This window comes from Gobio gobio (assembly GCF_949357685.1).
Source record: "Gobio gobio genome assembly, chromosome: 10".
Classification (NCBI taxonomy): domain Eukaryota; kingdom Metazoa; phylum Chordata; class Actinopteri; order Cypriniformes; family Gobionidae; genus Gobio; species Gobio gobio.
The window spans coordinates 55,660,764-55,673,850 of record NC_137116.1 but is presented as its reverse complement, the minus strand read 5'-3'; the positions used below and the strand labels follow the sequence as shown (position 1 = coordinate 55,673,850).

The window sequence follows — 13,087 nt, the reverse complement described above, 5'->3', positions numbered from 1 at the left end:
ACACACACACACACACACACGGCCCATTCAAAACCTATCCATCACATACACACACACACACACGGCCCATTCTAAACCTACCCATCACACACACACACACACACACGGCCCATTCTAAACCTACCCATCACATACATACATACACACACACACACACACACACACACACGGCCCATTCTAAACCTACCCATCACATACACACACACACACACGGCCCATTCAAAACCTATCCATCACATACACACACACACACACACACACACACACACGGCCCATTCAAAACCTATCCATCACATACACACACACACACACACACACACACACGGCCCATTCTAAACCTACCCATCACATACATACATACACACACACACACACACACACACACGGCCCATTCTAAACCTACCCATCACATACACACACACACACACACGGCCCATTCAAAACCTACCCATCACATACACACACACACACACACGGCCCATTCAAAACCTATCCATCACATACACACACACACACACACACACGGCCCATTCTAAACCTATCCATCACATACACACATACACACACGGCCCATTCAAAACCTATCCATCACATACACACACACACACACACACACGGCCCATTCTAAACCTACCCATCACACACACACACACACACACACACACACACACACACGGCCCATTCTAAACCTACCCATCACACACACACACACACGGCCCATTCAAAACCTACCCATCACACACACACACACACACACACACACACACGGCCCATTCAAAACCTACCCATCACATACACACACACACACACACACACGGCCCATTCAAAACCTATCCATCACATACACACACACACACACACACACACGGCCCATTCTAAACCTACCTATCACACACACACACACACACACACACACACACGGCCCATTCTAAACCTACCCATCACACACACACACACACACACGGCCCATTCAAAACCTACCCATCACACACACACACACACACACACACACACGGCCCATTCAAAACCTACCCATCACATACACACACACACACACACACACACACGGCCCATTCTAAACCTACCCATCACACACACACACACACACACGGCCCATTCAAAACCTATCCATCACATACACACACACACACACACACACACGGCCCATTCTAAACCTACCCATCACACACACACACACACACACACACACACACGGCCCATTCTAAACCTACCCATCACACACACACACACACACATGGCCCATTCTAAACCTACCCATCACATACACACACACACACACACGGCCCATTCTAAACCTACCCATCACACACACACACACGGCCCATTCTAAACCTACCCATCACACACACACACACACACGGCCCATTCAAAACCTACCCATCACACACACACACACACGGCCCATTCTAAACCTACCCATCACACACACACACACACACACACACACACACACGGCCCATTCTAAACCTACCCATCACACACACACACACACACGGCCCATTCTAAACCTACCCATCACACACACACACACGGCCCATTCTAAACCTACCCATCACACACACACACACACACGGCCCATTCAAAACCTACCCATCACACACACACACACATGGCCCATTCAAAACCTATCCATCACATACACACACACACACACACACACACGGCCCATTCTAAACCTACCCATCACACACACACACACACACACACACGGCCCATTCTAAACCTACCCATCACACACACACACACACACATGGCCCATTCTAAACCTACCCATCACATACACACACACACACACACGGCCCATTCTAAACCTACCCATCACACACACACACACGGCCCATTCTAAACCTACCCATCACACACACACACACACGGCCCATTCTAAACCTACCCATCACACACACACACACACGGCCCATTCTAAACCTACCCATCACACACACACACACACGGCCCATTCAAAACCTACCCATCACACACACACACACACACACACACACGGCCCATTCTAAACCTACCCATCACACACACACACACACACACACGGCCCATTCTAAACCTACCCATCACACACACACACACACACACGGCCCATTCTAAACCTACCCATCACATACACACACACACACACACACGGCCCATTCTAAACCTACCCATCACACACACACACACACACACACGGCCCATTCAAAACCTACCCATCACACACACACACACACACACACACACACACACGGCCCATTCAAAACCTACCCATCACACACACACACACACACACACACACACACACGGCCCATTCAAAACCTACCCATCACACACACACACACACACACGGCCCATTCAAAACCTACCCATCACACACACACACACACGGCCCATTGTGCTGCCGGGTCTTCATTACAGGAGACAGGCGTAGAGGACCAGCCCATACCCAGTAACCCACGGCAACCATAGACACTCAGTGGGAGGAGCCTGTGGGCTTGCGTTCACCTGATTGGCTGCTGGCAGGTGTTCTGAGGTGTGTGTGGAGGAGAAATGCCTGACTCATGATTCTCTTGCTATCATGTCATATATTATTAGGATAATATGACCAGCAGGCCTGACATATTAAAGTTACACAAGTTATTTACATCAACACATAAAGTCATATGTACAGTTTAATACAAAAGGCACAAATAACCCCATCATCTGTATTATACATGAATTATGATATTGTTTTATGGTTTTCTATGGTTTAATCGAGACATTTGACCCGTCACTATTCATAAATAAATCAATAAAGCTGCTAAACTAAGCTGATATTGAATAATGAACCATATATTTCACGACAGCTTTTATTTTATTATTTAATCATTGTTTTATTTCATTTCATTATTTCATTTTATTTATTTGTATTATAGTTATTTTATTTCATTTCATTATTTTATTTCATTATTTTATTATTATTATTGTTAATTTTGTTTATTATTATTATTAATTTTTGTTTTTATTATTATTCATTTATTTTGTTTATTATTATGATTATTAATTTATTTTGGTTTTTATTATTGTATTAATATTATTATTTTATTTTGATTTTTATATTATTATTATTATTATTATTATTAATTTATGTAGGTTTTTATTATTATTTTATTATTAATTTTTATTATTATTTTATTATTATTATTCATGTATTTTGTTTATTATTATTATAATTTTTTATTATTATTAATTTTTTTATTATTATTAGTAGTAGTAGTAGTAATTTATTTTGTCTTTTATTTTATTATTATTATTAGTAGTAGTAGTAATTTGTTTTATTATTATTTTTATTATTATTATTATTATTAAAAAAATGTATTATTAGTAGTAATTTATATTGTACTATTATTATTATATTATTATTATTAATTTATTTTATTTTTGTATTTTATTATTAGTTGTAATTTATTTTGTTTTTATTATTATCATTATATTATTGTTATTATTCTTTATTAATTTTTTATTATTTTATTATTATTAATTTATTTTGTTTTTATTTATTTTATTTTTTATTTTATAAATGATTGGGTCATTAAGGACAGACCATGAGACATTTCTAGATTTGTAGAATCTTTAAAATATATACATTTTTTAATTGAGTTGAGTTGTTTATCTGAACAGTAAACTAAATTAAACAAAATCAGTATATTTTTATACAAAATTTAAAAAAAAGGAGCCCACAAATACAATCAGCAGTCAGAGCTGGACATGTTTATCAGTTCATATTATACAGAAAATTTAATATACAGAAAGTTTCACACACATTTAGTGTGTGTGTGTGTGTGTGTGTGTGTGTGTGTGTGTGTGTGTGTGTGTGTGTGTGTGTGTGTGTGTGTGTGTGTGTGTGTGTGTGCGTGCGCGCGCGCGCGTGTGTGTGTGTGTGTGTGTGCGCGTGCGCGTATGTGTGTGTGTATCAGGGTGGGGTGTTGCGCATGCACTGTGGCTTTGGCCGCGTAAATCTCCATCAGAGTCTGAAGAGCGCGTCTCCTGAACCCGTCATCATCCTCCGTCAGGATCTCTGCAGGATATTCTGGGATCATCCACCGTCGCATCCGGGTAGTTTCGTGCCGACGGCGGCGGGTGTCATTGAGCAGCGGGGCGTCGCTTCTCCAAACGCGCATCGGGAACCATTACGCGCGCGGAGCTCCAGCATCAGCGCAGAGATGTCCGGATACCAGGGCAAGAAGAACATCCCTCGCATCACTGTGAGTACAGACATAACGAGCGTGTGTGTGTGTGTGTGTGTGTGTGTGTGTGTGTGTGTGTGTGTGTGCGCGCGCGCTCTCACAGTGGTCCAGTTACGCCAAGACCTTTACATCAGATGCTGGATTACTGTCACCTCTCATTCCAGTGTCGCGTTGACTCTGGAACGGGAACTGTAGGTCACGCGGGAGGATCGCCGTTCCCCGTGGAGAGCTGTCAATCATGCGAGATCAAAGCATCCCAGGAATGTCATATTCGACATTCTTTCGAGATATGCATCTTATCTTAGGAATCTTTGGCTTTGCATGCACTTGAAAAACTAGCTTGCGGGAAGCATGCATGCGTCCTTCGGGATAAATCATCGCGTCAGATCAGAGAGAATCAAATCTAGAGTCTTCACATCTATGGCCGTTCATTAATGCAGAGCTTCAGCTGAGCTCCGTCCGCTCCGCCAATGCAGGAAACCAGTGGAAATCCTCCTTTGAAAAGTAGGCCAGTGAATGTGAAGCGCCTGATGTGCCCTACCACTACACAGTGTGCACTATATAGGGGATAGGGAACGATCAGACTGTGCACTATATAGGGGATAGGGAACGATCAGACTGTGCACTATATAGGGGATAGGGAACGATCAGACTGTGCTCTATATAGGGGATAGGGGATGATCAGACTGTGCTCTATATAGGGGATAGGGAACGATCAGACTGTGCTCTATATAGGGGATAGGGAACGATCAGACTGTGCTCTATATAGGGGATAGGGAACGATCAGACTGTGCTCTATATAGGGGATAGGGAACGATCAGACTGTGCTCTATATAGGGGATAGGGAACGATCAGACTGTGCTCTATATAGGGGATAGGGAACGATCAGATTGTGCTCTATATAGGGGATAGGGGATGATCAGACTGTGCTCTATATAGGGGATAGGGAACGATCAGACTGTGCACTATATAGGGGATAGGGAACGATCAGACTGTGCTCTATATAGGGGATAGGGAACGATCAGATTGTGCTCTATATAGGGGATAGGGGATGATCAGACTGTGCTCTATATAGGGGATAGGGAACGATCAGACTGTGCTCTATATAGGGGATAGGGAACGATCAGACTGTGCTCTATATAGGGGATAGGGAACGATCAGACTGTGCTCTATATAGGGGATAGGGAACGATCAGATTGTGCTCTATATAGGGGATAGGGGATGATCAGACTGTGCTCTATATAGGGGATAGGGAACGATCAGACTGTGCACTATATAGGGGATAGGGAACGATCAGACTGTGCTCTATATAGGGGATAGGGAACGATCAGATTGTGCTCTATATAGGGGATAGGGGATGATCAGACTGTGCTCTATATAGGGGATAGGGAACGATCAGACTGTGCTCTATATAGGGGATAGGGAACGATCAGACTGTGCTCTATATAGGGGATAGGGAACGATCAGACTGTGCTCTATATAGGGGATAGGGAACGATCAGACTGTGCTCTATATAGGGGATAGGGAACGATCAGACTGTGCACTATATAGGGGATAGGGAACGATCAGACTGTGCTCTATATAGGGGATAGGGAACGATCAGACTGCACTATATAGGGGATAGGGGAACGATCAGACTGTGCACTATATAGGGGATAGGGAACGATCAGACTGTGCTCTATATAGGGGATAGGGAACGATCAGACTGTGCACTATATAGGGGATAGGGAACGATCAGACTGTGCACTATATAGGGGATAGGGAAAGATCAGACTGTGCACTATATAGGGGATAGGGAACGATCAGACTGTGCTCTAGGGGATAGGGAAAGATCAGACTGTGCACTATATAGGGGATAGGGAGTGATCAGACAGTGCTCTATATAGGGGATAGGGAATGATCAGACAGTGCACTATATAGGGGATAGGGAACGATCAGACAGTGCTCTATATAGGGGATAGGGAACGATCAGACTGTGCACTATATAGGGGATAGGGAAAGATCAGACTGTGCACTATATAGGGGATAGGGAACGATCAGACAGTGCACTATATAGGGGATAGGGAACGATCAGACTGTGCTCTATATAGGGGATAGGGAACGATCAGACTGTGCTCTATATAGGGGATAGGGAACGATCAGACTGTGCTCTATATAGGGGATAGGGAACGATCAGACTGTGCTCTATATAGGGGACAGGGAACGATCAGACTGTGCTCTATATAGGGGATAGGGAACGATCAGACAGTGCACTATATAGGGGATAGGGAAAGATCAGACTGCACTATATAGGGGATAGGGAACGATCAGACTGCACTATATAGGGGATAGGGAACGATCAGACTGTGCTCTATATAGGGGATAGGGAACGATCAGACTGCACTATATAGGGGATAGGGAACGATCAGACTGTGCTCTATATAGGGGATAGGGAAAGATCAGACTGCACTATATAGGGGATAGGGAACGATCGGACTGCACTATATAGGGGATAGGGAACGATCAGACTGCACTATATAGGGGATAGGGAACGATCAGACTGTGCTCTATATAGGGGATAGGGAACGATCAGACTGTGCACTATATAGGGGATAGGGAAAGATCAGACTGCACTATATAGGGGATAGGGAACGATCAGACTGCACTATATAGGGGATAGGGAACGATCAGACTGTGCTCTATATAGGGGATAGGGAACGATCAGACTGCACTATATAGGGGATAGGGAACGATCAGACTGTGCTCTATATAGGGGATAGGGAACGATCAGACTGTGCTCTATATAGGGGATAGGGAACGATCAGACTGCACTGTATAGGGGATAGGGAACGATCAGACTGTGCTCTATATAGGGGATAGGGAACCATCAGACTGTGCACTATATAGGGGATAGGGAACAATCAGACTGTGCACTATATAGGGGATAGGGGATGATCAGACTGTGCTCTATATAGGGGATAGGGAACGATCAGACTGTGCTCTATATAGGGGATAGGGGATGATCAGACTGTGCTCTATATAGGGGATAGGGGATGATCAGACTGTGCTCTATATAGGGCATAGGGAACGATCAGACTGTGCTCTATATAGGGGATAGGGAACGATCAGACTGTGCACTATATAGGGGATAGGGAACAATCAGACTGTGCACTATATAGGGGATAGGGGATGATCAGACTGTGCTCTATATAGGGGATAGGGGATGATCAGACTGTGCTCTATATAGGGGATAGGGGATGATCAGACTGTGCTCTATATAGGGGATAGGGAACGATCAGACTGTGCTCTATATAGGGGATGGGGAACGATCAGACTGTGCTCTATATAGGGGATAGGGAACAATCAGACTGTGCACTATATAGGGGATAGGGGATGATCAGACTGTGCTCTATATAGGGGATAGGGGATGATCAGACTGTGCTCTATATAGGGGATAGGGAACGATCAGACTGTGCTCTATATAGGGGATGGGGAACGATCAGACTGTGCACTATATAGGGGATAGGGAACAATCAGACTGTGCACTATATAGGGGATAGGGGATGATCAGACTGTGCTCTATATAGGGGATAGTGGATGATCAGACTGTGCTCTATATAGGGGATAGGGAACGATCAGACTGTGCTCTATATAGGGGATAGGGAACGATCAGACTGTGCTCTATATAGGGGATAGGGAACGATCAGACTGTGCTCTATATAGGGGATAGGGAACGATCAGACTGTGCTCTATATAGGGGATAGGGAACGATCAGACTGTGCACTATATAGGGGATAGGGAACGATCAGACTGTGCTCTATATAGGGGATAGGGAACGATCAGACTGTGCTCTATATAGGGGATAGGGAACGATCAGACTGTGCTCTATATAGGGGATAGGGGAACGATCAGACTGTGCACTATATAGGGGATAGGGAACGATCAGACTGTGCTCTATATAGGGGATAGGGAACGATCAGACTGTGCACTATATAGGGGATAGGGAACGATCAGACTGTGCACTATATAGGGGATAGGGAAAGATCAGACTGTGCACTATATAGGGGATAGGGAACGATCAGACTGTTTTCTAGGGGATAGGGAAAGATCAGACTGTGCACTATATAGGGGATAGGGAGTGATCAGACAGTGCTCTATATAGGGGATAGGGAATGATCAGACAGTGCACTATATAGGGGATAGGGAACGATCAGACAGTGCTCTATATAGGGGATAGGGAACGATCAGACTGTGCACTATATAGGGGATAGGGAAAGATCAGACTGTGCACTATATAGGGGATAGGGAATGATCAGACTGTGCTCTATATAGGGGATAGGGAATGATCAGACTGTGCTCTATATAGGGGATAGGGAGCGATCAGACTGTGCACTATATAGGGGATAGGGAACGATCAGACAGTGCACTATATAGGGGATAGGGAACGATCAGACTGTGCACTATATAGGGGATAGGGGATGATCAGACTGTGCACTATATAGGGGATAGGGAAGTTCTCTGAAGATTTCAAAGCAAAAACACACGTGAACCACAACCTTAAGGGAACGTTTTTACAATTGTACTAAAATTATACTTCTGTCTCATTTTATCATTGACAGTGTCAATCCTCTAAAACACACACACACACACACACACACACACACGGCCCACTTCTAGCCATGTTTTCTGCATCACTCACATTCCCACAGACCAGACAATGTTCTGCTTCGCCTGACTTCATCGTCCGCAGTGTATCGAGTGTGTGAGAGATTCGCCGGGTTATGATGTTCACTCTCAGGCTCTCATTGATTGGATGAAAGCCGTCCTTTCCCTTCGACTCGCTCTGGAATCGGGGACAGCAGGAAGCTCACCTTACAGGGGTCATGAACGCCATTGCTTTATAATGTTTCCTGTGGAGCACTTATAATGTTAGTACGATTCTAACATCACAGATTGGAACTCTCTAGAATACTTTTAGTTTGTTTTTACTATTACAAGCTCTCAAGGTTAACTAATGGTGAAAAGTGTTGATTGGGTTTTAGAAATCTCCTTTGTGATGTTTTAAGTGTAGCAGTGCTGAAAGTGTGTGGTTAGAGTAATCACTGAAGGACATGACAGAGTAATGGCCTGTAATGATACGTCTTCTGAGAACAATGTCAGTGCCAATAATCTTGGTTTCAACACCTAATGTGCTTTTGATTGCTGGCAGGCGTCGACAAACTCCTGCTACAATTTGACCTCCATTTGGTTAAAACTATGACATTGTTATGGCGTCAGTTGTCATGATAAAGATAATCTCCCATGTTTGACAGCAGCCCTGTAGATTAATCTGACTGCAAGTTCAGAACCAGAGAACGTCATGATGATTTGAGCTGAACTCACGGTTAAAGGGACAGTTCACCCAAAAATGAAAATTAGACCATGATTTGCTCTCCCTCAAGCTCATGCTATAGGTGTGTGTGACATTCCTCTTTCAGACAAACACAATCAGAGTTATATTAATAATGTCCTGACTCTTCCAAGCTTTATATCGGCAGTGAATGATTACATAAAATAGCATCTATCCATCATAAAAGTGCATCTATCCATCATAAAAGTGCATCCGTCCATCATAAAAGTGCATCTATCCATCATAAAAGTGCATCTATCCATCATAAAAGTGCATCTATCCATCATAAAAGTGCATCCGTCCATCATAAAAGTGCATCTATCCATCATAAAAGTGCATCTATCCATCATAAAAGTGCATCCGTCCATCATAAAAGTGCATCTATCCATCATAAAAGTGCATCTATCCATCATAAAAGTGCCTCCATCCATCATAAAAGTGCATCCGTCCATCATAAAAGTGCATCTATCCATCATAAAAGTGCCTCCATCCATCATAAAAGTGCCACCATCCATCATAAAAGTGCATCTATCCATCATAAAAGTGCATCTATCCATCATAAAAGTGCATCCGTCCATCATAAAAGTGCATCTATCCATCATAAAAGTGCATCTATCCATCATAAAAGTGCATCCGTCCATCATAAAAGTGCATCTATCCATCATAAAAGTGCATCTATCCATCATAAAAGTGCATCCGTCCATCATAAAAGTGCATCTATCCATCATAAAAGTGCATCTATCCATCATAAAAGTGCATCCGTCCATCATAAAAGTGCATCTATCCATCATAAAAGTGCATCTATCCATCATAAAAGTGCATCTGTCATCATAAAAGTGCATCTATCCATCATAAAAGTGCATCTGTCATCATAAAAGTGCATCTGTCATCATAAAAGTGCATCTATCCATCATAAAAGTGCATCTATCCATCATAAAAGTGCATCTATCCATCATAAAAGTGCATCTATCCATCATAAAAGTGCATCTATCCATCATAAAAGTGCATCTGTCATCATAAAAGTGCATCTGTCATCATAAAAGTGCATCTATCCATCATAAAAGTGCATCTATCCATCATAAAAGTGCATCTATCCATCATAAAAGTGCATCTGTCATCATAAAAGTGCATCTATCCATCATAAAAGTGCATCTATCCATCATAAAAGTGCATCCGTCCATCATAAAAGTGCATCTGTCCATCATAAAAGTGCATCTATCCATCATAAAAGTGCCTCCATCCATCATAAAAGTGCATCTATCCATCATAAAAGTGCATCTATCCATCATAAAAGTGCATCTGTCATCATAAAAGTGCATCTTTCCATCATAAAAGTGCATCCGTCCATCATAAAAGTGCATCTGTCCATCATAAAAGTGCATCTATCCATCATAAAAGTGCATCTATCCATCATAAAAGTGCATCTATCCATCATAAAAGTGCATCTATCCATCATAAAAGTGCATCTATCCATCATAAAAGTGCATCCGTCCATCATAAAAGTGCATCTGTCCATCATAAAAGTGCATCTATCCATCATAAAAGTGCCTCCATCCATCATAAAAGTGCATCTATCCATCATAAAAGTGCATCTATCCATCATAAAAGTGCATCCGTCCATCATAAAAGTGCATCTATCCATCATAAAAGTGCATCTATCCATCATAAAAGTGCATCTATCCATCATAAAAGTGCATCCGTCCATCATAAAAGTGCATCTATCCATCATAAAAGTGCATCTATCCATCATAAAAGTGCATCTGTCATCATAAAAGTGCATCTATCCATCATAAAAGTGCATCTGTCATCATAAAAGTGCATCTATCCATCATAAAAGTGCATCTATCCATCATAAAAGTGCATCTATCCATCATAAAAGTGCATCTATCCATCATAAAAGTGCATCTGTCATCATAAAAGTGCATCTGTCATCATAAAAGTGCATCTATCCATCATAAAAGTGCATCTATCCATCATAAAAGTGCATCTATCCATCATAAAAGTGCATCTGTCATCATAAAAGTGCATCTATCCATCATAAAAGTGCATCTATCCATCATAAAAGTGCATCTATCCATCATAAAAGTGCATCCGTCCATCATAAAAGTGCATCTGTCCATCATAAAAGTGCATCTATCCATCATAAAAGTGCCTCCATCCATCATAAAAGTGCATCTATCCATCATAAAAGTGCATCTATCCATCATAAAAGTGCATCTGTCATCATAAAAGTGCATCTATCCATCATAAAAGTGCATCTATCCATCATAAAAGTGCATCTGTCATCATAAAAGTGCATCTATCCATCATAAAAGTGCATCTGTCATCATAAAAGTGCATCTGTCATCATAAAAGTGCATCTATCCATCATAAAAGTGCATCTATCCATCATAAAAGTGCATCTGTCATCATAAAAGTGCATCTATCCATCATAAAAGTGCATCTGTCATCATAAAAGTGCATCTATCCATCATAAAAGTGCATCTGTCATCATAAAAGTGCATCTATCCATCATAAAAGTGCATCTGTCATCATAAAAGTGCATCCGTCCATCATAAAAGTGCATCTATCCATCATAAAAGTGCATCTATCCATCATAAAAGTGCATCTATCCATCATAAAAGTGCATCTATCCATCATAAAAGTGCATCCGTCCATCATAAAAGTGCATCCGTCATCATAAAAGTGCATCTGTCATCTTAAAAGTGCATCCGTCCATCATAAAAGTGCATCCGTCCATCATAAAAGTGCATCTATCCATCATAAAAGTGCATCTATCCATCATAAAAGTGCATCTATCCATCATAAAAGTGCATCCGTCCATCATAAAAGTGCATCTATCCATCATAAAAGTGCATCTATCCATCATAAAAGTGCATCTATCCATCATAAAAGTGCATCCGTCCATCATAAAAGTGCATCTATCCATCATAAAAGTGCATCTATCCATCATAAAAGTGCATCCGTCTATCATAAAAGTGCATCTATCCATCATAAAAGTGCATCTATCCATCATAAAAGTGCATCTATCCATCATAAAAGTGCCTCCATCCATCATAAAAGTGCATCTATCCATCATGAAAGTGCATCTGTCCATCATAAAAGTGCATCTGTCCATCATAAAAGTGCATCTGTCATCATAAAAGTGCATCTATCCATCATAAAAGTGCATCTATCCATCATAAAAGTGCCTCCATCCATCATAAAAGTGCATCCATCCATCATAAAAGTGCATCCATTCATCATAAAAGTGCATCTATCCATCATAAAAGTGCATCTATCCATCATAAAAGTGCCTCCATCCATCATAAAAGTGCATCCATCCATCATAAAAGTGCATCTATCCATCATAAAAGAGCATCCATTCATCATAAAAGTGCATCTGTCCATCATAAAAGTGCATCTATCCATCATAAAAGTGCATCTATCCATCATAAAAGTGCCTCCATCCATCATAAAAGTGCATCCATCCATCATAAAAGTGCAT

General features: G+C 41.8%; 1 protein-coding gene across 1 annotated transcript in view; it reads left to right on the top strand.

The window, feature by feature from the left end:
• Window positions 1-2,487: 2,487 nt before the first annotated feature.
• Window positions 2,488-13,087, top strand: part of dpysl2a (dihydropyrimidinase like 2a) — a 59,686-nt gene continuing 49,086 nt past the window's right edge. The window contains exons 1-2 of the mRNA XM_079826912.1: window positions 2,488-2,539; window positions 3,963-4,250. Coding sequence (XP_079683038.1) covers window positions 3,978-4,250 — 273 coding nt within the window. The 5' untranslated portion in view covers window positions 2,488-2,539; window positions 3,963-3,977. The remainder of the gene's footprint in view (window positions 2,540-3,962; window positions 4,251-13,087) is intronic.